The 25,925-nt window shown below is 35.4% G+C and overlaps 2 protein-coding genes across 5 annotated transcripts; both read right to left on the bottom strand.

The window, feature by feature from the left end:
• Positions 1-1,514: 1,514 nt before the first annotated feature.
• Positions 1,515-3,159, bottom strand: LOC105162711 (phosphoserine aminotransferase 2, chloroplastic). The gene has a single exon (XM_011080813.3). The coding sequence runs from the start codon at positions 3,057-3,059 to the stop codon at positions 1,758-1,760; it is 1,302 nt and encodes a 433-aa protein (XP_011079115.1). The 5' UTR covers positions 3,060-3,159; the 3' UTR covers positions 1,515-1,757.
• A 1,672-nt stretch (positions 3,160-4,831) lies between these two features.
• ATGRIP (Golgi-localized GRIP domain-containing protein) lies at positions 4,832-24,552 on the bottom strand. Of its 4 annotated transcripts, none has more exons than XM_011080800.3 (22): positions 24,337-24,550; positions 23,404-23,957; positions 23,121-23,236; positions 22,023-22,192; positions 21,782-21,875; positions 19,415-19,501; positions 19,184-19,264; positions 18,843-18,968; positions 17,125-17,233; positions 16,963-17,042; positions 15,279-15,407; positions 15,077-15,177; positions 13,148-13,281; positions 12,947-13,044; positions 12,751-12,870; positions 12,547-12,571; positions 12,372-12,430; positions 11,407-11,478; positions 10,182-10,229; positions 8,147-8,252; positions 6,334-6,392; positions 4,832-5,293 (listed from the first exon to the last, which is right to left on the bottom strand). In XM_011080800.3, the coding sequence occupies exons 2-22, from the start codon at positions 23,870-23,872 to the stop codon at positions 5,183-5,185; spliced, it is 2,394 nt and encodes a 797-aa protein (XP_011079102.1). In that variant the 5' UTR covers positions 23,873-23,957; positions 24,337-24,550; the 3' UTR covers positions 4,832-5,182. The 4 variants fall into 4 exon arrangements, with proteins under 4 accessions (XP_011079102.1, XP_011079094.1, XP_011079087.1 ...); XM_011080792.3 differs by having other exon boundaries at positions 23,404-23,968; positions 24,344-24,550; XM_011080785.3 differs by having other exon boundaries at positions 24,344-24,550.
• Between the last annotated feature and the right edge of the window lie 1,373 nt (positions 24,553-25,925).

Here is a 25,925-nt window from a genome sequence, read left to right as displayed (position 1 = left end):
CAAGTATTGAGCCTCCGGCTAACTTTAAAACTGGCGTATGTGGTACATTTGATGTATGTTCAAAATTTATATTTTATTATATAGATTTAATTAAATGAAATAAAAACATTAAAATGAACAGCCTATTAAAACTACTACAATATTTTAAATTTAAATGTATATCAGTATAACTATTAATAAAAGCAAGTGATATAGAGATGATTATTAGGAGTTATTTGATGGTACTTTAGTCAAAACATATATTCACAATCAATTTAGCAAGTGATGCTACTTTACCTGAGTGATACTTTATCATGGGCTCGATCCTCCCTAAATCCGAAAATGGAGAAAAAAAAAAAGAAAAAGAAAAAACCAGTTTCTTTTTCTATTAGGTTTGATGTTACAAAATGTGGTAAATATGTCCAAAATCTTTGTCCAATCAGCGGAAAACCTTTTATCGCACTTTGACGTTCATTACAGATTAACATTATAATCATATCTAAAACCTTTGTCCAATTCGTGAAAAATCTTAATGAAGTGTCTTTACAGATTAATAATATTATAATCATATCTAAAACCTTTGTCCATTTCGTGAAAAATCTTTTACCATACTTCATTGTTACATATTAATATTATAACCATGCTATTATAGTACGCAATCGCACTTTGTAATAACAGTTTCATTTAATACATTTTTTTCATTTTAAAAAGAAAAGGTGTCATTTTTTAATTATAATATAATTTAATATATTTTTCCATCTACACTATAATATAAAAAAGACTCTGTCACTTTTTAATTATAATTTAATTTAATATACTTTTCCAATCTATACTATAATATAAAAAAGACTTTGTACACTCACAAAAGGCAATCAGTGATACCATCTCATCAATGTTAAATATGACAATTATTCCCCGAATTAAGTAATTTTAAAAATTAATTGTAATTCTTTTTTTCCCTTACAAAAGTAATTCTACATATTTTAATACCACTATATCAATTCTTTCGATTGTGTCAATATTACCTTTTCTTTTTTGAGTGGGAACTCCTGAATTGCCTTACTTAGGCTTTTTTAGTCTGAGCCATCAGATACGGCAGCATATGAAGCCCCGCTTAATCTCACAGCAGCTTCACCATATTCCAGCCATGCTGATGGTCTAAGCAATTCTCACAACACAGGAAACCTTCCACTCTTAATAATCATGAGGGTCCATTTGTTCTTCCCGCAGCCAAACAAACAAGAATATGCTTGAAGCAACTCTAACCTAAACATACATTTGATTCATTCCCACATCCTAGAGCTAACTAAAGCCATCAACTGTAGGTGACTTTCCTCTATGTCTTTTTAATGTTTCATTCCAACGTCTTTATAAGGGTGATGAAATGCAATATATTTGAATAAGTTTAAGATTCAAATATAATTTCGTCACAGGTCATTTTCTGTGGTTGGTTGTTTGGTGAATGAAAACTACCTTCCACCGACTAAAATACGACAACAGTATTGCAGACAGTAATTATCATCAACACATAGCCATTCCAAGATACTTTGGGAAGCCATAAGCTTTCCAACTCTTAATTATATCAACTTATTATAGATAAGCAAGAAAACAACAGCTCCTCACATTCTGCTAAACCTCGATCGACCATATTACCTAGATCTCACAATTCCAACGAAAAAGAAAACAAAATCATTAGGCGTATCTAAAGAGCAAGTGGGGTGGCAATCAAAACAAAGCTACAATATCAAGAATCAAGAAGATAAAGATAATACCAATTCTTAACTGTCATGCCTAGCCTGGAAATCCTTCATGAAGCTAACCAACTTCTCAACTCCAGCCAAAGGCATTGCATTGTATATGGAAGCCCTCATGCCGCCAACCGATCTGTGCCCCTTGAGCTGCACCATCTTCTCCTTGGCCGCCTCCTTTATGAATTCCGCCTCCAATTCCGGCTTTGCCAGAGTGAACGGAACGTTCATCAGCGACCTCACACTCTTCTCCACTGGGCACCTGTAAAAACCTTTGCTCCCATCAATGGCGTCATACAAGATCCCAGCCTTCTTCACGTTCTTCTTCTCCACTTCACTTAGCCCCCCCTGGGCAATCAGATCCCTAAACACAAGCCCACACATATAAATCCCGTAGCACGGAGGCGTGTTGTACAACGAATTGTTATCAGCGTGGATCTTGTAATCCAACATCACTGGCGTAATCGGCTGAGAATTTCCGATCAAATCTGATCTAATGATCACTATGGTAACCCCAGATGGGCCCACGTTCTTCTGGGCTCCGGCATAGATCACCCCGAATTTAGTCACGTCCACCGGCTTCGAGCAAAAATTTGACGACATATCAGCTACAAGAAGTGTACTTTCACCGGCCGGCTTCGGGTAATCCTTAAATTCAACCCCGTGAATGGTTTCATTGGCGCAAATATGCAAATACTTGGCGCCAGGCGTCTGCTCGAGGGCGTCGAAGGCGGGGATTTTGGTGTATTTTTCAGATTTGCCGCTCCAAATGGTCTTGGGTTTGCAGTATTTTGCAGCTTCTTTGAAAGCCTTGTCTCCCCAAGATCCCGTGACGACGTAATCAACCACGTCGTCGGGATTGCAGAGATTGAGCGGGACAGCGGCGAATTGAGTAGTCGCGCCACCCTGGAGGAAGAGGACGGAATAATTAGAGGGGATATCAAGGAGGGTTCGGAGATCTGATTCTGCTTTCTGGATGATGGAGAGGAATTCTTTGCCGCGGTGGCTCATCTCCATGACGGACATGCCGCAGCCGTTCCAGTTGTAGAGCTCAGATTGGGCCTTGAGGAGGACGTTCTCGGGGAGTGTGGCGGGACCGGCTGCGAAGTTGAAGACGCGATCTGACGACGAGGAGGCCGCGGTGGCGGCGGAAGGTGTCTGGAGGGTGGTTGATGAGCAGGTGATGGAAAATGCCTTGCGGGCGGCGCAGTTGGATGGAAGAGAGAGGTTTGAGGGGAAGGCCCCCACTTGGGCGGTGGTGCTGACGGAGGCGGCTGCTTTGATGTGGCGGAAGGTGGTGTCTGCGGCGGCGGACATGGCTACGGTGGTCATCTTGGCCTTCTTTCTCCTGTTAGTACAAAAGAATAGAGAAGATTATCGGCGGCGGTGGGATAAAAGTGTGCAATCAGTTTATATAGGGAAAGAATAGAGAAGCGGCTCAAGATCTAACGTCACAGCTCCTATGTAATCAATGTCTAATCTCATTTCTTGTCCATTTTTGCATCTAATTATTATATTTACGTTAAATATAATTTCTCGCTTTTATTTTAAAATTTGATATAATTACATATAAATTTTTATAGAATTAAAAATTATACTTACTATATTCGATATCTATTTTTATCTCACTAATAGATTAATTTATTAATTAAAATTTATTAAATTTTGTTGATATATTTAATTGAATAAAGAATTATTTTTGTTTTCAATTGATTTTTTTCTAATTTAGGGATAAACGTACTTTTTGTTTTCAAACAATTTAAGGTTGTAATTTTAGTCCTAAAACTTTGATTGTTTTGGCACTTTCGATCACTTCATTAAGCTTGTTTGTTAAACTTAAATTTTATTCAAATTGTAATCCAATACATTCATTTTTCTTAATTTTTTTCAAACTTTAAAAGAAAATAAACCAAAAAATATAAATTTAAGCAACAGCTTTTCTAAAATTTATTGGCAATTTCTTGTTAAGATTATTTAGAAAATTTGTTGCTTAAATTTTTTTTTTTTTTTTTGAAGTTTAAATGTAAAAAATTGGTGCATTGGATTACAAATTTAAAATGGGAGGAATATAATAATCTTTTTCATTTAAATGAAATCTCAGTTAAATTTAACGAAAAAGTTATTGGAAGGACCAAAAATGCCAAAAAATTAAAATTTTGAGAACCAAAATCACATTAGTAACTATAGTTGAGGACCAAAAATATATTTATCTCATCAAACAAATCCTTTTTTATCATACCATTATATATCTTCAAATGTTAATATATGTGAGGAAATACATTTTCACTTATAAGGGTAGTTTGGTTAAAAAAAATTTTTTGGACCTACAATAAGTTTGTAAGGCAAACTGGGGTCAATTTTCATTAAACTTTTTTGTTGGTGTCAACAAATTTTGTAAATTTTATTAGCAAATAGATCTATTTATTAGGCGCAAGTAAGCGACAGGAGTATTAGGTGTAATTTACCAAAGTATATGAAGTTTATATAATTTACCAAACTCTATGGAGGGCGGTTTGATTATCGCTAAAATAGATAAATATTAAAAATATTTTTTATTATTTGTTAAGTAATAAATAAATTTGAAATTGCTTTGCCATATATATATATTGGGGAAGCCTGACAAATGACAGCAGAGGGCCCGGGGGTTGGTGAAGAATGACGAGGCAACTGGAACGACGTCGTAGGGAAGTTCACCAGTATCCTAGATGCTACTGGTCAAAGTCGTCTTCACCTGCTTTCCTGTTTCTCAAGTTGCCCCCCCTTATTTTTTTATTATTATATATATTAGTTGCCAAATAAACCACCATTTTCCCATCGACGCTTGCTAATATATATATATATATATTATTTATTTAACAATTGTGTTTAACGCAGTGTACTAAATTTATTCTTCAACTACAACATTTTTAATATTAAAATCCAAAACGTATGAATTAATTTGTAAACTGACATTCTTTTAGTTTAGTTGATCAACTGAATATGTACATTTTTCTGTAGGTTATAGGTGACAGAAATAGCAAAATAGCTCCAAAACAATTATACAAATCTCGTATTGAGATTTATAAATAATAACCAATGGGAAATAACAACTATGCAACACCACATGAAAGGAAAGGAAAGGAAGTTACCCTTCTCCTGGAGAAGAAAGATTACACCTATGTTCACAAATGTAACCAAATCACATGGTTTACTTTCTACTCAATTGGGAACAATAGATGAGAAAATTGTCTGTACACACTATCTTCAAAGCATCAATCTTATTACTCTCCCACTCTTTTTTTTTCTTCTTCTTTATCTTAAGTATCTCACTTTCTTTCTTGTAGAGATCTCTTTACACTATAGTAATTAACATTTTATGCTACATGGCCGATAGCAAAACTAATGGCTGCTGCATCTCTCCCACTGCGCACCTAACAATTAGTCCTGTTGCATCATTTAATGTCAATGGGTCGGTGCTATGAAAATGAGAATCTGGAAAATAGAGACAGCCCAGATCCGGAAGAATCACTTGCAGGGCTAGGTGTAACATCGTTTGAGGAGCGATAGGCTTGTTGACACTTCTGCATCTGCAAATGTACAACGTAAGATTGTTAGAAAGTGGATGACTCATTCAAAAACCGCATGCAAGAGGACTTAAATGCAGTTGACCCAGATATTTGGGCTTTTAGATTCAGTTGGAGGCAATTTCATGTTCACTTCTGAGTTTTTTGAATCTGAGGCTCTGAATATGCAGTTGACTGTGCAGTGCTGTGAAACGCTTCAGTGTATACTCAATTCGAGCTCAAAGAATTAATGTAAGCAGAAGCCAAGCAGAAACTAAAATTCAGGTGAAATACAAGGAAAGAGTAATTCATGTAATCAGAATAAGATAAAAGAAATATTCCTAAAATTCAACATTTGCGTCTCCTAACTGCTTTTAACCTAGCCCACTGGTAGAAGTTACAAGGAATGAAGTGAGGAAGAAAAAGGTTCAAGAAGTGTAAACCCTACAACTGGTGGAACAGGTATGGGCAGTAGGATTTGAGCATGATTTGGTGCAGAGAAGAGCCGGAGCTGGAAGAAACTTGGCGATGAGGTGTTGCTTGCAAGAGAGGTGCAAGTTGTGACCAGCAGGTCATCTTCAAGCAGCTTTCAGCAATTTTATAAAAGGATAACTTCCCACTTCTAATTCTAGTTGAGGTATTCACAACTGAAATTTGGAAACCTACATTTGTGCTTAAGACAAGTTTTTCACTGTTTTATTTATCCTTACTTCGCAGTCGAGCCCATTCTGAAGATCCTAATCATAAGAATCAAATGATAATTACTCCTGGAACTTTAGATAAGCTGGTCAAACTCAGGTTTCTGATTCTGAAAACATGCTTAAAGGGTAAAAAAAGCAGTTTAGACCTGCATTCCAGCATGAGGTACAAGTTCCTAATGTGTCCATGGTTTAGAACATTATGAAAGCAATATGGACAAGTTCGCATAAAGTCTCGATCCGACCTAATGCTCATAAAATACTGTACAGAAAAAGAAACTACTGCAGAATATGTTAAACATCAGTTTCACAAAAGAATTCTTTGTGGTATCAAAGATTAAACAGGAAAGTGAAAGACGAATTCACCTCATCAGGGCTGAACTGAAGAAGCATTGCAATAACTGGAAGCAGTCTCTCCACTTCACCTAATAATTTGCAAAACCACAAAAAGGTGGAAATTAAAGAAATCTAAAGTGACCATTGTTTGTTAATAGAAGCTTACATTTGCTCTACTTAAAATATTAAAAAGCAAATAATCATTGAAAAGATCAGTTATTTATAATTAAGCATCTAATAATGAGAACCGACTTCAATTTTTGTTTCCTATACCCAGGAGTTAATTTTGTCACAAAAATTCCTCTATCCTGTCAGTCATTGTAGAAAAATTATAAAATATAAGGCTAAACAATTGAGAGTTTGATAAATAAAGCGATTAAGAAAACATAAAGAGATAAAATTTACTAGATATCATATGTGCTTCCTTTGATATACCAAGACAATGACGAACAAAGAGTAAATTTTAATTCTCGTTCAGGTTAGGTTCTGCATATACATAGGACTTTCTGGTAATTAAATTGAAGATAGATACCTATGGAGTCAACCACCACCATCAAATTATAGGTATGTGAGAAATTAAAAACTTAGGGTTAATTACACCTATATTGCTCTAAAAAAAAATTACTTTACCAACTCCTCAAACTTTCAGTATAGCTAGAGCCCCTATGAAGATGCAAGTGTAAAACACACCCACTTCCCACTTAGTGATACTGGCAGTTCAACTTTTAACAACCTTATCACAAACTAAACTGATCCACTTCTTCCCCTTTTGGTACATTTTCTGTATCCTACTCATTAGCTTAACCCTTAAACCATCTATAGTAGACGTTAGTATTGGCTTACCCCTGAACCAAGCAAACTGATGTTAAGTGACTCACAAAAATTATTGGTTTCTTCAGCAAAAGACTACATGATGCATGGTGAAATAATTTTTCAACTATAAAGACACCCCTCCAACATTTTAAAGATCAGAAATTCACCCCACCCGAAATAATAAACCAAAAGGCAGTATGATCATTTGATTAATTTTTATGATCTGGTTATTCCAATATGGTTTACAAATATAGCATTTCCAGAGGGGGTATAAGCTACGATTTCAAGTTTCAGCGGAAAGTTGGTAACTTGGCATTTCAGAAGAGGATCCAAGTTTATTTACCCAATCTAAAAAATTAAGATTTGTCGAGCAAATAAAAATAAGGTAGTAAAATTTTTAAACGAGGGGAAGAAGATAAGTGGAAAAGGTCGGCCTTCAGAATATCTTCATTAATGGAGTCTAACGTTAAAATTGCAAAAGATGCAAACCTGGAATTTCAATTGATTAACTTGAACTGCAGATCACAACATACTTATAACTAACAATTATCTAATTCTACTAGGAAATAACCAGAAAAGACTAGAATTTGAAAGTGATTTTTCAACTTAGATTAGACTTATCTGATTGATTGACCAATTCTAAAATGATTCCAAAACAAGAATCTTCAACCAAGTTACAGATATTTTATTGAAGTCATAAAATCTAAATATACGCGTAAGACTGGAATTGATATTTAAAGGATTTAAAAGCTATAGTTAGAGTCACCCCAAGCATATTGTTGCTGTATCTTAAGTATTCTCCTTTCTTAGTCCCTTATATTTGTTTATCACTAGTCCCTAGTCTCCTGCATCAGTTAGTTTTAAATATCACTCTGGTGCGTCAGAAAGGAAAACGTAAATTGAACAAAATTATACTATTGTTTAATTGAAAGAATGAAACCGACAAGTTCCTTGAGACCACTGGGTGGGGGGTTGGTCATGAAATAGGAGTTGCATGTGGAGGTGAAGGGAAAATTGAATGCAAATATACCTGTCTCTAGAAGCTTTAAAATGACATTTTTAAGATACGTCAGATCCACTCCTTCCCTCTTCTGTGTTCTTTCCATGTTCCGGAGTTCTTCCTTCAGCTTGGCTTCCTGCACACATTACACATTATCATCAAGACTGAATAAACGTAATGACACTATCTCAATGAAAGATTCCATATTCATGTATGACCAATTTACCTCATCCAAAATGTAGCGAACACCTTCTAGTAAGATGTGTGTGTGTGTGTGTGAGAGAGAGAGAGAGAGTTTCTATTAACTTGCCATAATGAGCAAGTTAAAGTGATTTCATGAACCTTAAATGCCCATGCATTGAGTATGAAATCTAAATTGTTAGGGGACAATACAAAAAAAGATAGGCCCTCTTATAGTTGTCCAAATAGGCGTATCTCAAATTTGTTGCGACTATATTACCTGTTGCTTTCTAGACCAACCACACCTTCATCAAAGTAAATGCAATCAAGAGTAGTATATTGATAAAAAAATTTAGGCGCTAAGTGATTTGTCACCTTTATTGATGATTGCACAAGGGTGATGTGGGTTTTTCTTATGCAAAAAGAAATTTGACATCAGTGAGATCTTTCCTACTTTTTTCTGGTCGATAAAAACTAGTTCAGAGTGTGCATAAACAGGGTAGGGAGTGAGAATGCTAAAATACTTCAATTAGACCTTATCTTCATTCTTTCAGATAGATAGAATAGTTCATTATTCATCTTGCATTCACAACCCTCAGCGAAATGGGTAAGCTGAGCATAAGAGTCGACATTTGCTTTAAGTAACTAGAACCCTATTGTATCAAATGAATGTTCCTAAAGCCTACTGGGGGAAGCGGTGTTAACTGTGGCTCACTTATTACCTTCCAGAACTTTTGGGTTTAAAAAACCAATGTAAGTTCTTTATAGCTTCTTCCCTACTTTAAGCATAAACAACAACCTACCTACAAAGTGTTTGGTTGTGTTAGTTTTGTCATATTCATGCTCACATTCGGGGAAAATTTGACCTACGAAACCTAAAGTGCATCTTCGTCGGTTATTCTTCTACACAAAAAGGGTACAAATATTGTTATTGTTCCTCGCATCAATTTCTCATTTCTAGGGATTTGTTGAGAATGAGCCTTTCTTTAGTACAACTTATCTACAAGGGGAGAGAGATCATTCTAAGGAAGATGAGCATGGGAGACACAAATATTTGCTTGATTTCTATTCCCCAGATACTATGCAAGAATCTACCCAAATTGAGCCAGACATTGTCTGGCCTAAGGCAGATTGAGCCTTATGGAACAACCTGAGCAGATTGAGCCAAGCACTACCCAGCCCAACACCTTAGCAGATCCTCTTAAGCCACACTACTAATGAAGGAATGCAATCCATACTTACCGAAGCACACTCAAGAATCTAAACCAGAATCAGGTACTGAAATTCAAAACCCAGAATCTGATGACTTCAGTATTCGAAAGGAACACGAACATGTATCAAACATTCAATTTCTCAGGGTACTTTCCCTTGGAAAATGCTCCATAATCCAATAGTGTTTTTTTTTGATAAAATCAATTCAATTCCTATACTACAAACACTTGATGAGTCACTAAGGGATAAGAATTGGAAAAATGTCATGGATGATGAAACGAATGCTCTGATATAAAACTTGGAAACAGTGGATTCACAAGAAGAAAGAAACTAGTAGCATGTAAATGGGTGTTCACAGTTAAAATAATGTAGATTGCTCGTTGGAAAGAGACAAGCCAAGACTTGTAGTAAAAGGATATACCAATCACCAAACAAAATAAAGTGTGGCTGCCATTTGTCATGATGAATAGAATAACAACTGCTGCTGTTTGTGTCCAGACAATTTTGTTTGTACTTAAAAGTGTTCACTAGAACCATCTGATACGCGACTTAATGCCACAAATGTCTGACAGACCTCTTTAATTTAGATTTGCCTTTGAAAAATATACTGTAAACTTAAATAAATTACAAGATTACCAGCTCAAATTGTATGTAAACTAGCATTATGAAGTACCTGCTGCCTGTGGAGGCGATTTTCATGCTCCAGCTCTTCAATTTCCTCCTGCATTTAAAGCCTCAGAACATATACATAACCCCCCAAACACATTCAGATGCAGACAAAAAAAGGCCTGAGAGACAACAAATTTGAAGAAGTAAACCGCGAAATCTATTTACCCAACGAAGCTCGTTTCAGAATAAATTAGAGATGATTATATCAGCACAACATAATTCTCTAATTAAAATAGTCTTAGATGAATCTCATTTAGCTTACTTTATGGTAGGAGTAGATTCAGAGATAGTTTTCTACTTTATAGTAATTTTCCATTACAAGTCTCAACTCCTATGTCTTTGTTATCTAGGAATAATCATACAACTCATCTTCGCAATTCTATTCTTTTTTCTTGAAAGAGAAGCCTTTAATGTCTATACTCTGAAAACAATTTAATTCTATAGAATTGATTATTATTTGAACTGATACCATACTCTTGTGTATTTTTTTCAATCCTTGTGAGGGTAAATTTTCTTCTCATCATTTTCTTAAGATGCTTATCATTTCCCTCTTATCCATCTTTGCCACATTTTTTTCATTCTTTCAGTTTCCAGCAATAATCCTTCTCAAACCACAAAATTTACAAAACTTAAAACCCATCTCTTCCTAATAAAACACCAACCTGATTCAGCAGAACTACATTTATAAATTACAGCTAAGGCCTCTAAATAGTGTTAACCAGCCACATTTATGGATTCGATACTAATCATTAAAAACAATAATGTCAACAAGTTGTGGTTAACATTCTCGGCAAGGTTTACAAAGCTGCTTCTTCTATTTTGGTTCATCATTCCAGAGAGACCTCTGAAAATTTGAAGTCAACAACATACTTACAAAGATTTATTGTAGGAGAAGTTTTTAAATTTTACATATGATATGATATTCTGACAGCAATTCTTTAAGATTAAAAATTGATATTATGTTCATATGGATTTTCCTGAACCCATGCGAGAGTAAACTGTGTTCTCTTCTTTCTTTTCTTGCTCTTTTCGCTCCTTTTGTCCTTAGACTTCTGCTGACATTATTCTTTCTTTGCTTCAATGGAGGCTTCTAATTATTTCTTTCTAGACAGTAGTCGACAAATTTATAAAGCCCGTCCTTTATAATGACAAAGGAAACTCAAACGGCTCAAATGTTCATGGGTTGCTAGATAAAAATAGTGCACAATCATATTTCCTACATCACATACTTGAAGTGCAAGAATATGCCGCTGCGTTTGAGCAAGCTCCTCTTCCCTCTGAGCTTGTTGTCTTGCCAAAATCTGAAACAACACAACTACGTCAACAACATGACATAGTGTAATTCATGTTAAAAGAATCTAAGTTTAATCCTAAAGGAAGATAATATGTTTAATAGTTAGAAGGGAAAGAAACAGTATTTTTATATGATTCTAGGTCCCAAGTAGGATGAAATTATCATATTAATGGGCTTGTCAGTAATACTTGATATCTACACCACATCCCACCAATGGATCCTGGTTCAGCCAACAGTGATCTTTTATGTCATATTACCTGGCAACCAAGCTTGGAAGCACTTTCAATCACTGCACACGTATTTCATGTTGTAGATCATGATAGAGCTAAAAGTTAATCGACAAATTTTTTCTCGTCTTTTCATCTTTTAGGTAATAGTAACCTTCTCCTAGAGATAGATGCATTTTTCTAGCCAAACAAACTTCGCGAAGACCAAAAAAAGATAATGAACTACTTTAAAAGAAAGCAATAAATTTAAACAAATGAATCACACCCACATTTGTCTCAGAACTATAGTTCAAAACAAAAACACTGGAGGACTTGGGAACAATCTTAACGAAGCAGCCATAAAAATTCAAGAGTTATATGATTTGAATTTGCACATATCAGAAAAAGTGAGTGGGAGATGTTGACACTTTCTTGACCTGCGCATAGACATAAGTGCAAGTTCACCTAACCTATATTTGTCAAAAGAATCATATATACATCTTATTCATGTCAGCAGCAAATTTCACTCGGATACTTTTTCATTCAACTATATACGGATGACAACTACTTCAGAAGTTTCTTTGAACTCGGTGAACATAAATACCAGTTGAAGGATGAAGGTAATATAATGGGGAGTGGTTTTGTATCAAACAAGAATAAGCTTGGATTCCATAACAGGGAAAACTGTGCATACTAGGATCTGTTGCTCTGCAGCTGAAGCACTAGAACTTGGGGCTTCCTGCTTCTGAAGAGCTGCACCCATCAAGCTCAAAGAAAAGTTAAGTTCCAACCAACTTATAAGCACCAGCTTTGTGACATTTTAATTAGATTGTAACATTATCTTTATGAATTAGAAGATGAACATTTACCTGTAATTTCATCACGGTATTCAACCTGAAAACAATTAAAACAACGAGTCAGATATCAAAGAAATGTTAAGTACAGTCCCAACTAATTGAATGCAGAGACTATATAATAATGATACATGGAATAAATAAACAGAATCCAACAGAAATTCAAATTTGGCGAACAGTGGGCAGGTATATATTCTCTTTAGGGGAGAAGGAGCGTACAGATGGCCTTGAATCCAGCAACTGATTTAGATTCTTATTATCATCCAAAAGCCTAGAGATCTCTTTATCCTTTTCCTCCATCATTTTATCAGCAAGATCCCGAAAAGACTTTTGTTCTTCCTACGAGATACAGTAGTACAATAATAAGAAAAGCCAACCAATATTCAATTCAACAGATAACTAAGGTGGAGACAACCTTCAACATTTTACATTGTAACTTCAGCTCTTCTACTTCTTTTTGCAAATTTTGACCAGAATACTCTTTACTTTGTCTTTCCAGTGCTTCACATCTCACTGTACAGTTAATATCCAAGTTAACCAAAGACCAATTGCCCACATTGAGTACAAGAAACAATATGCATATCAGAATAAGCTAAGGGAGAGAGGGTTGCAGTACATCGCCATGTTTCTTCCAGATTTTGGAGACTTCTCTCCCATGCTTCTTTCTCAGACTGATGCGTAGAAAGAGCAGAGTCCAACTTCAATTGCAAGTTCTTAATCTGCTGCTCCAAGGTGCTGAGAGCTGAATCTCTGAAGAAGACAATTAAAAATTTCAGAATACTCAGAATGACATATCATATATTTACATTTAATCGACCCGCAGTCAGAACTTAAATATTTCTCTTGCATGCACAAGATAAATGAAGACGGTCTACGACAAATTTTTATGGAATACCAGCCTATATACATCTGTATATTACTTCATCGAGAACTCAACTTCCTCATTTCATATAACAATGTCATGTTCCTTATGATAAGTTCTTTTCAGAACTATTAGAGAATAATGTCCTGCAACTGATGGTCAGTACTTTTTCAATTTGAAGCATGAATGCAGAGGCAGACACAAGAACGGACAAGTTGATACAACATTCTCCAGGAAATGCAGGGCATAATGGGTTGGTGGAACCTATTGCATAAATGTCAATATCTAATGTCTACATCCAGAATAAATGTGCATCAAGTAAATTTAATTATTTCATCCAGGAGTTCGACTTGGTTGAAATGCTTATTCAAAGAACAGAAAAACAGAAGGTGAGTGGTTGTTACCCATTGACGACTATCTTGCAATATAAGACCAAAAGTATTAAATGGACATGTCATAATTTCACCCTCTTCGTGTTCAACTGAAAATTACAGTTGTCTCCAAAAAATGTATGAATATTAAGCATGTTAGCTGCTCCCTATTCCATAGTAAGCGAACAGGTCTTAGTGACTCCATGTTCCCAAAACTAAGAACAATTAAGATAACTTTTTGCTCAACTGAAATATGAATGTGGATGGACATGGAACCAATTTTTTCAGGGTGTTCACCAGACCAGAATGGATATTAATGGTTCAGGATGGTGAAATTGAGTTCTGACTGGTTACTGGGTTTCCAATAAAACATTTTAAATTTTCAGTTCAGGTTTTGAGGGGAACAAATACTCCCAGAAACTCACAGGTACTATGGTTTAAAACAAAGTAACAGTGAAACATGATTCTTTCCTGTGTTACTTCCTTACCCTAATTTCCTGAACTCTGAATAGCAGATTGCTGCCAATCAACATTCCTGCAAACACAACCCCCCCACCCACCCAATCTTCCACATGCCTTTAACTAACAGTCTTGCCAGCAGCGTCTCCCTTCCTCCTTCCTCTCTTTCCACCATGGCAAACACCCTCCTAACTACTTTCCTTTGCCCAACTGCCTGAGCACTGTTCGTGTGGACTGCCCCCTACTGCCTGTGCCCCTTCCTACCTTCCCTACGACCACTTTGCTACTGACAAAGTCTCCATTCAAGAAAAAGGGAAAACACACCAGCTCTTCGCATGACATTCCTAGGTGACCAAGGATGAGTTTTGGTTCAATTTTGTTTGGTATGAGACAAGAACTCAAAACCCATTCTGAGATGCCAAGATTGTTATTGTATCTTATTGTGTACCAGGTACCATTTTAGCTTTGGGTCTGTCTGTCAAGTGGCCAGTAAACATCACTGTCTGACAGTTGGGTTATCTGACAACCAATTGATGTCTGGTTATGGATTTCTGGATTCATACATGTCCAACACATTTCGACACTTACCTATAGATATCCATTTTTGCTTGCTTTGGAGGGGAAAGAAAATAAGTTACAGAAGCATTTGTTTTTTTACCTAACACTCTGCAGATTCAAGTGGAAAGTTTGATTAGATGTAGCTAATATAAATCATGAAGCACAACGCAAGCAAGAGTAAAGAAAAGGGACTTTCGTTTCTACCTCCCATACTTTATCGCACCGACATATTGTTCCAAGGATCTAACTCTATTAATGTATATAAGTATTACAATTTAATGGGCATTAAGAAAACCTGGTGCAAATTTCCTTTCCGGAATTAGTCAAAGCATCTTTAAGATCTTGGATTACTTTATCCTTCTCCGCTGATACTAAAAGTATTTCTCTCTCAGCATCCTGGGAAACATAAATATCATGAATTATGAGGAACAATATATTAATGACAGCTCAAAGGATTCTTCTTCTTCTCAGATAAAACCGAACAATAACCGTTTCACCTTAAGGGCTTCCTCAAGAGCTTTCAATTGATCATTGTCTCTAGCAGCAGCTAATTCTGCATCCTTTTTCTGTAGCAGTGCATGAGCTCGAACTTTGTAAGAAGCAAATTCACTTTCAATACGACTTATCTGCGATATGTAACCACACAGAAGGGAATAAGAATCGGCATACAGGTAAAACATACAAATATGAAAATAATCAGTCAGAACGTACAAGAAGCAATCACTTGGTCTTCTGATAAATGCTTAACAACATAACCACATCTAAATTCCTCATAGGGTCATCACAGGCTCTTTGTGATGGAGGGGAAGACGAGTCAGTTGTTTGAGAACATGGGAAAATTCAATAGAGATTATTTCAGACCTAAATAAAATAATAAGTAATCATGTTAATGCATCATGATTCTGTACTTAATCCATGAAGTCTGTTCAGTGAATTTGCATTTATTCATGGAATTTGTCATCAGTGGATTACAGAGAGATTACAACCTTAAGAGCATTGAAATATAAAACCATATTGACACTCTAGGCACAAGGAATAACAAAACTTAGAAGAACTGATTCCAAGGCCATTACAGATCAACACCTACAAAAGCACAATCATATTGGATATTCTAGGGCAGCTCCAACCAACATACCGGTTCCATGTCAGAGAATTCAGTGGCATTCAATGAGACAGATTTCTTTATTCAAATTATGAAAGCCACATTCTATTCCACATGACATTTGGGGTATTATCATTTTTCGGTCTGCATGCATGGGAATCTCTCTCTAGCAGTGTACAGGGAAGGGCAACGAAGCTATTGTTCTGGGTGAACTGGGGGATGAGGATTCAAACCTGGAATATGTAATACTCCTTTGAGTGTGGTTAAACCAAATAGCTGTAAGCGAGATAATTTGTCAGCTACTTAGACTCAACAACATAATGGATCTAATTGAGTAGTGTACTGAAAAATCTGGATGCGGGCCTAAAATTAAACAGCTGTAGAGTCTTCTGAAAGCATTTGGGACTGGTAGAATTAAGGGTTAATGATTGGCAACCACTTCCTCAACAAAGCTTTCCGCTGACTGTTCAGCCTCACACAACCCTCCTCATTTCAGGTTTTCGGACCAGCTATATGAAAATGTAAGCATTGAACAACCCAAGAAAAAAAAAATATATATATATATATCACATTTTATCATCTAGACAAGATTTAATTACCCTCATTGGTCAGACATGCCTATGTAAACTAGCTTCCATGTATTTTTAGGTCACCGGTAAATACTGCTAAAAATTTCAAAAATCACTCAGTTCCCCAATTGTAATTTTTTTGGTATTGCTTAATTTCTTCAGATTATCCATTTCTTTCATTTCAAGACTGGAAGTGGATTGTACATATTCGGTAAGTTTTCATATATCACACGGGAGAGGGTGGCTCATAATCCAACCAACCCCCAGCTCACACAAGAAAACATATTCATCCTCGTAGTTTTTGCTGGTTCACAAATAACCATCTTCAATCAAAAGTCAAGAAGTTCAAATGAATAACTACCCTTCCATTGGTCCTCAGAATTACTCCAAACAAAGAAATCTTTGCAATGTGCAAAAACAAGTGGCAAAATGCAGAACAAAGAGGTTAACTGTTCTATATCTGGATATTCTTCAAAGCACAGGCAAAAAGTAAGAGGGGGAACAAATAACCTTGTCTTTGGCTTCCCCTAGCTCTGCATCTTTACTGTTCAACAGCTGAGTTTGCACAGAAAGTTCCGACTCCAATTGACCTGAAAAAGAAAAAAATAAAAATGGTTGTTCCATTGTCCTACATGAAAACAAATTGCAATGAAGAACAGGTTACAGGAATACTTCTTAATTTTGCTGCTTCAACTTCGGAACGTATCCTATTACTCTCAGAAATCTCCAGCTTTGATCTCATGGACTGCAGTGCAGCTTCCAATCCTTCTTTTTCTTTCTCCTGAATGCATCATGAGCATTAGTTCCTTGCATTTTCTCAAGTTAAACACCAAACTGTACATTTAACTTTGTGGTACTCGCTGAATGATAGTGCAGAAAATAGTTCTTTTCTTTTGCATTTTCCAATCCTTCATTTGCAAAATAGTCACTGGATCCCTAATCCAGTGTGAACTTAATCAGGCCAGAAACACAAATTTCTCCAATAGTCCCAAAAACCCACCTCTTCTTTCTATTGATTATCTATTTCCTCAATGTTCTAAAGTACTATTATACGATCATACACCAAAGTGGAAGTCTCTTTCTCTGATTACGACTATATCATTGTAAATCAGAATCCTGTTACTTACCAGGTAACAAACAGAGCCTCAAGGATAAATACTCGACATGACCAACAAAAGTATGCACCCGATGACAGTCACATGACCATGCAATAATGGGATATGAGATGATCTTTTCGCTGAAATTGAAAAGTTCGAGTTTACTAGGTAAACAACAGTAGTGCACATAACTTAAAAAGATAATAGACTATTTCAGTATGAGTACGTAGTTACCTTTCAAAGTCAAGTCCAAACCACATCCCTCAATTGACAATAAAATATTTACAACACATCTCTTTTAACGAAACGATCACTTCAACAATCACTTGTTAATCCAACAATAATATTTAACTACAGGATTTATCTTTTAGTAATATATTTATTCATATGCAACAAAATTCTCCCAATAGAAAGACAGTTTGTGATCTTGATAGTCAGTAAAGACAGAGGAAACTTATATGTACAGCAGGAGAGGTTCAAAAATCTTTTCTTGAGGTGAGGTTGATGTTATTTCCAGCCGATCAGTACAAAGGACAAGGATTTAGTGAATGTTTTTGGAATGTATTGATTGAGGAAGCGTACCTGAAACTAAGGATTTTGTAGGACAAGGAGAACCAGAATAGTAGGAGGAAGCAACAGAGGCAAGAATAAGAGAAAACAGTTTCACCCGAGCAAGGGTAGTGAACCCTTAAACTTATAATCAATTTTAACAATGATCAATTCTATTCTTGAAGAGGAAGAAAACATATTTTAGTAGTCTATTAAATTCTTAATCTGTAAGGAAATGTAACATGAGATTTTAGGAAAACTCAAAGCAATTAATTCCATCAACTAAGATTTTCTTTGACATACATTAGATCGGAAAAAGATGGTACCATAGTAACAACTACAGGCACCCTGGACTATGGGAAAAAAGCAATGTCATTTGTTCTCATTCTAATCACAAGATTGCATTCCGTACATGCTAAAACTTGTTCCGAGAGCAATCCGTTGCAGTACGCTATACGTCCGCTTCTACAAATTTTCTTCTTTACTTATAGCTTCTGTTACCTCAAGGGAAGTTATATCATGTAGATTGTATGGTAAAGTGAAACAAGAACACATGGAACATGGAACAGAATCATGAAAAATGTAATAACAGTTGCACTCCAGTTTATGCCTCTTACCCAAAAGTATGAACAAAAGGTTAATTACGGAAACTTATCAAGGCAGGACCCTTGAGTTGGACCAAACAGCATTGTTGCTTAATTAGTAGCATCTACCATGTGAAAAGAGCAAAAGAAGAAATCATACATGTTCATTTTTCAGATGACTGAGCTCTCCTTTCAATGTCTCCATTGCCGCTCTAAGTCGTGCCGCTTCCCCACTGGAAGCTGCATCCATCTCCGCAATCTTGGTGTCTTTTTCCGCAATTAAAGACTGGAAGTAGAAAAGAAATTAAGTACGATTAAGTTTAGCATCTGAAAATTTTGAGTTACCAACCTCCTGCTTGTAGGTGCAGAGGAAAAATGATAAGGTGTCACAAAGATATTAACTAGAAAAACTAACTGATCATAGAACATAAAGGTTAATTTGGTTACAGCCACTTTATCCTTTTAAGAGAAGCAAAACAAGAGTAAGATGTATAAGAGCACCCGCAGAGAAGATATTGTTTCAGTTGCTCGGCTTCTCTCAGCTAAAACATCAGCAATTTGGGCTTTCATATCCTCTACTTGCTGCCAAAGATAACACGAGAACAAGAAATTAATATCTCCAAAGTCAGTAACGTGTAAATTGAACTAGGAGAGAAATCTGAAGCTAAAGAATGAACTGAACTTTCATGCATGAGAAGCAAGCATTTCCTCAGATATCTGGGTGCAGTTTACCTTCTGATGCTTTAGAGAGAGCTCTGCAATTGAAGCTTGCCTCTTTTCATCAGCTACCTGCAGTAACCCTCGCATATCTTCCAACATCTGCAGAAATGCAAGAACATTTCTATGTAAAGTGACATGAATGTTTTCAGGGAACACTTGATATATTACAGAGGCTACTGCAGGATAATATATATCACACAAACAATTACTCGGAAAGGAACAGTGGACAATGATACCAATCTTTCTTGGTAGTAAATATCAAATATAAGAACATACAACTTGGTTAATACACCCACATCTTAGCTTCTAACAGCCGATCCACTTAAGCTGATTTCAGATTATCAATTATTCTACGCTTCATTCAACCATAAGATGTTCTGCTCTTTACTATTGTTTTTATATCAGATACCCAATTACTCTTAATTTTTGCCAAAAACGTTAAAAGTTTCAATGACAATCACCATGATATATTCAGACTACAACACTAATTTAAGAATTCACCTGACATTAGAAACTATCTTCACATATGACCCTACAGAGCTCATGTTCGTGGTGGATTTGCATATTTTTCATATCGTGTCTTTTCCATATGCCTAACTGTTCTTCATTTGCTGAAGTGGTATTAGGATGACTTCCCATGTCATTGTTTTATTTTTTATTTTTTCGCTCCCTTTCTTTTCGGTGCTTCAGTTTCCCAGTGGAATGGTTTCCCAAGTGCTATTTATTTCTTGTTTTGGTATGTGTCCTAGTCGGCTAATAATTTGTTATCAGATTGACCCTGTAATATTGCTCTGTAACTTGTTATGAAAGTGCATCACGTTCACAGTCTTTTATCAGTAAACAGCTTCACTTGAAGGGACTTTAAGATCTCATTCTAACAAGAGATGCTTCAGTGAAGGAGCAACTCAACAACTTTGGGACATATTTGGCCTCTGGACTGGACTAAGGGTAGACAGATTACAACTTAAGTCAGCAAAACACAAGGTTTTCTCCAAAAAAACAAAAAGTGGTAAAGCTGTGAAGGTTCGTATATGCAAAAGGCTGTTTTAGAAATAAATTTTCACCGTAGATGTATTCAGAAACTTCAACATTTAAATCACAAGGTCCAAATTAGACAAGAAGTCCATGAACTAATCAGATGTCACCACAGGAAAGAATTTCTTGACCTAGTCACCGTTAGTAACGCTTTGTTGTTAGTTGTTTTCCTAAATGCTTGGGAGTATGTTGTGAGGAGGTGGTGTTTTGGCAGTGAAAGTGGAAATGAGTGGCAAGTGAGATGTGTTTGAATGATTTATTAGAACTTTCTGATGTGGGGTCAAATCAAACTTTGTACAATTGTAAAATTGATTGGAATATATATATATATTTACCATGTATTGATAAAATGATTGGAAAATGAAAATAAATACTCCTATTCCTGATGAAATGCTATAATTATGCATAAAGATATAGAAAAAATGTAACAATTAGAATACATTAAGACATACATATAAATATGAATACATCTGTGCACGGTAGAATCTCTCGAAAAATTAAAACTTTATTCCCGCAGGCAAATATTTTATTTTCCTGAGCATACAAAAATTCTTGTTTGGAAATAACTCGAAACAAGTTGCAAGATTTCCAGCCAACCTTCTATTGAAACCTGAGAAGATTGACCTCATTGCATTCAGTATGAAGAGGAGAGCATACTGATAGCCAAATGGACTCATTTCTTGAAGAGGATACATTGCATGCAATCTTTGCCATAAATTAACGTAAAAAACTGTGAGGGGAAGAAAATCTCCATTTTTCATCTAACTTATTCAAGATTATCATCAGAGAAGACAATGGCATCCACATTACAACACTGCGGCGCTAAACTCAGTAACTAAGTCCTAGATTGAAGCCCATAAAGTGCTTGATTAATTACAAATACTATCCCATAGCCTCCACTGAGCAACCTGGGTAGTTAATCCATATCTACGTAGTGACTACTGTTTCCATGTAAAAAAGAAGTACCAATAACTAATTATTACAGAGCAAAGTGAGAGATAGGAACAGAAATAAGTTCACAAACTCATAAAATTTTAGCAAGTAGTATAGATTCTGTCAACACAGAAAGGGAGAGTAGGGTTCAAGGAAACAAAACTGACGAAAATCATATGTGTATGTGTAATGATGTGTAATGAGACACGGACGTAGATATACTCATATACATGCATTAATTCTATGACAACACTTAATCCATAGATTTAATCAACAAGTAACAGGAATGCGACCAGATAATATATATATTATACATATATATATATATATCGATGAATTCAAACTTCCAAATAATCATGATAGAATAACAGATGACTATTTATTGATTACCCGCCATATATGATTAGATACCTGTTCTTTCTCCAGAAGAGACTGTTGCATTGCCTCCAAAGCATTCTCTTTGGGGACCAGAGAATGGCGTAATTCTTCAATGCTGTCTCGAAGTCTATATAAGAAAAAATTGTCAAAATGATTACAAATAAACATGGACAATTTTAGAAGTCCAGATGTTCATTTTTCTTCAACACTACACGGTAAGCATTCACAACATGAGAAAGCAGAAACCCAATAAGAAGCTTTCTCAAGACCGTACTTGTTGTTTGCACTTCGTAGTTGTTGCCTCTCCCCATCCATTGCTTTCAGTGCTTCATTCGCATGTTGCCTTGTGCGCTCCAACTCTTGCTGTAATGCTGACAACTGGGAAGATGTGAGATCAGCTTTCTCATTTACTTCACGGAGCTGCGCCTCAAGGTCATCTTTTTCCTAAAAACACAATCCCAGTTAAAAATTGAACTCAATCCACTGAAGTAACCTCCCCCAGAACATGATGTCAATTTTTGAACAATTGTCAATCAGTGAACGCATGCTTGTATATTTAACCCTTGCTTGTCAAACCCAGCAACAAACTATACAAGCAAATGTTCTTTAACTAAATCCTTAAAAAATAGTAAACAGTAAAAGAGAATCAAATAAACCACCACCCATGGCAATGATAAATTGTTACGTTATATTGTCTTTAATTTCTTTGCAATCCAGGTCTTGGAAATGATAAGGAATTGTTGTATCCAATAAAAACAGAGTCTTGAAGTAAATGGTTGGCATTGAGGTAAATTTTGCTACTTTAATTGACTATATAAACCAGCCTATGACCTGATCTTAAACCAAATATTCTTCTTTAAAAATATAATTTCTTTGATTGTAGAATGTAATAGAATTTCTTGGATGAGACTTGCACGAAACATGTGAATCCAAGAGAATTAAAAGTTAGCAGATCAAAAATCTAAAATCATAGAAAAAAACTAGCTCAGTCCTCAAACAAGTTTACCAGCTAGCCGCCTCATCTCCCACATGATATGGATCCAGTGGTAGAAATTGTAGATAGTAAGAGCACCCGATGGAAAGATAATAAAGCTAATGATCTGAGCAACAGAAACAGGAAATGTGCAGAACATCTTCGAATGAACAAGGGCAGATCAGTGTAACATATGTGATACTTAACCTCATGTCATCTGTCATGGCAAATGAATCCAGGCTCTAAAACCAATAAATAATGTGCTGTATCAGCTAGATAGTTTGAAAAGATATGATAGTTCATGATGCGTAACAAATCCAACCAAAAATCAAAAGGGTGGGGGAAGGAAAAGATGCACTAATATAGATAAAAGAAGTGGCAAGAAAATGAACCACATACTTTTTGCACCTCCTGAATACGCTGTTTGGCTCTTTTATGAAGCCTGTTAAACTTGGAATCAAGCTCAGAGTACTTCTCGTCCCGCTCTTTTATTTCTTGATCCATCTTCTGTTGAGCTATACGAGAATGATTGGACATTAAATTTGTTAAGCAAAACTATGTAGAAGGAACTCTTTCAGATCACCATAAGATGCCGAAAACACACCCAAAAAGCATATCAGGTTTCAAACTGGTAATCAGGTATCCATAAACTTGAAAAATCATCTAGAACAAATTATACAACCTTCAGCAAGTTTAGCAGAAAGCACTTGTGCATTCATATCTGCTTCTGAGTGTGCAGCTCTTAGATGCTTCAGAGCCTCCTCTGCAGCACCTCGTGTTTGCCTTTCTTCGAGAATTTCTCTCTTTAGAGATTCTATTTCTCCACGAAGCTCCTTGACATCATCCATAGACCCTGAATTGTCATGTTCCTGTACTTTTTGTTGGTCAGAAAGTTTAGAATCCAGAAAGTAATTCTTCAAGCCCTCATACTGAGACTTCAAATATACTTTCTGGAAATTGAGTTCTACCACCATCTGCACAAGTTTGTCGTGGCTGTAATTAGGATCAATGATTTCACCAGGGAATCCATTCTCCTTGGCTAGATCCCGGTCAATCACATTATTCAGGTTGGGCTGCTCATTCTCCTGATCTATAACATCTTCTGCATGATTTTCCAGCAGTCCACCACTTTCACCCCCTTCTTGCGACATTATTGTGGAGTCAGTAAAGAACAAAAGACCTTACTTTCAGTGTATCTTCTAAAGTGGCTGTAATTGCAACAAACTTCTCCAAAAGCTGAAAAAAAACTATAATGAAATCAATACACACATAGCATTGGCATCATAGTCAATTGAAGTAATCCTACAATAGCCTCCAGCAAAATTTCAACCATATTTGTAGAAAATCAACTTCAGATAAAAACAAATTAAACAATCAGAACCATGTAAATTAAGCACATTAGATCAAACAGAAGAAACTTCAAATAAAACTGACCAGAATTAAATTAAGCACATTGAATCAAAAAGAAAAAGTAATGATAATTAAGCAACAGATATTTGGTTCACCCCACCCCTTGGACTCGAAAATCCGACTAAACCGCAATTTCCATCAATTAATGAAAAATGTCACAAATCAAATAAACAAAATTATTAATTGCAGAAGTGATTGAGCTCGCCTCTTACTCGAGACAATTTGAGATCGGAGGAATGATGCGTATATGAACACAGTAGATCTTCAATCAGATTCGAATTGCGAAATAAATACTCATAGTCATAGCAACTCTAATATATAATCAGCTGCAAAATGGGGGCACTGTTATCGCAAAATCACAACGCTGCTCGGCCCCGCATTTCACACGCTGCCATCACACATATCAGTGTGCTGCCTTCCAATTTTATACTTGCTCTTCAAACTAAAGGGCATATTTGTAAAGTGAGCTATTCCTCTATATTATTAGATGGATTTGAAGTGTAAAACTTTTACCATGTATGTATATAAATCTTCTTTTTTTTATACCATCAAACATTATGAACCACTTATTTTGGACCGGATGTAGTTTAAATTTCGTTTTGTATGTCATAAATTAGATCATTCAATATAGCATTACTTGACTCGTGTGTTTATCATTTATTGAGGGAGGGAATTTGAGGAGATTTGAACACGAGGAAAGACACCCGAGCATTGTGGCTCACTTAATTGTGGAGGATGTCCGAATGCGTGTACTAAGTATTAGGTTAACTAGCTCGGTCAGTACATGTGCATTGTATAGACTTTGGCGTATCCCTTGGCCTGTCGAGGATACCATATGATAGGAATACCTATTATACTATATCTTTTCTTTTATTAATGAAAATTACATTTTTTCTAAAAAAATAATTAATTAAATATATTAATAATTTAAATTAACGAGATAAAGCAATAAAAAATTATTATAAAAATGGACACATACCCTCTATTCTCAAAATAAATTATCAATTACAAACCCAAAATATATTAACTAGTTCCAACAATTTTAGGGGTAAACTCCATTTTACCCTTGCATTTTAAAAATAAACTGAAGATACTCCATGTTTTAATAAACTCTGCGCAAGACTCTCTCTTTCATTAGAATCTGGCATAAAGGGTGCGTTTGGACTTAATTTTTTGCTGGTTTTGACCTTTTTGTTCTTAAATTTATAAAATTACTGATATATTGTGTTCAAACGACCATGGTGAAATTACTTATTTTTTTTTATAAGTTTTTTTTTTACATTTTCATCCCTCCTAAAAACAAATAACCATGTTCTTAACTATATTTATTTAAATATAAATATATATACATATATTCTTTAATAAATTTATAATTTAAATTGAAAAATTAAATTAAAATAACAATACATAAAATGATATACTAAAGTTCATTTTCATTAAATTTAAATATCTATATCAAACAATAATAACTACTATATTTTATTAACTAATTTAATTTAAGTATATATTTATCATTTAAGCCTTATTTGCTCTCCGTAAACTATCGTGAATAGGTATAATGCAGCTTTTGGATATATCTTTTTATTGATGGAAAAGTGATGTAGAATGGTTAAAACTGCTCAAAGCTCTCAATAGTATATGCAGGCACAGAGTGAAATCACAGCATAGCTTTTCTTGCTCATATAGTGTACAAGATTTTGCAATATTTTTATACCTAAGTCTACTTCAGCTACAAATTTATCCAACTGACCCTCTGAATCGCCTCTGCCATTGCATTTAATCAGGTATGAGGTA

This window comes from Sesamum indicum, linkage group LG1 (genome assembly GCF_026168435.1).
Source record: "Sesamum indicum cultivar Baizhima isolate 11 linkage group LG1, ASM2616843v1, whole genome shotgun sequence".
NCBI lineage: Eukaryota > Viridiplantae > Streptophyta > Magnoliopsida > Lamiales > Pedaliaceae > Sesamum > Sesamum indicum.
This window is presented reverse-complemented; position numbering and strand designations above follow the sequence as displayed.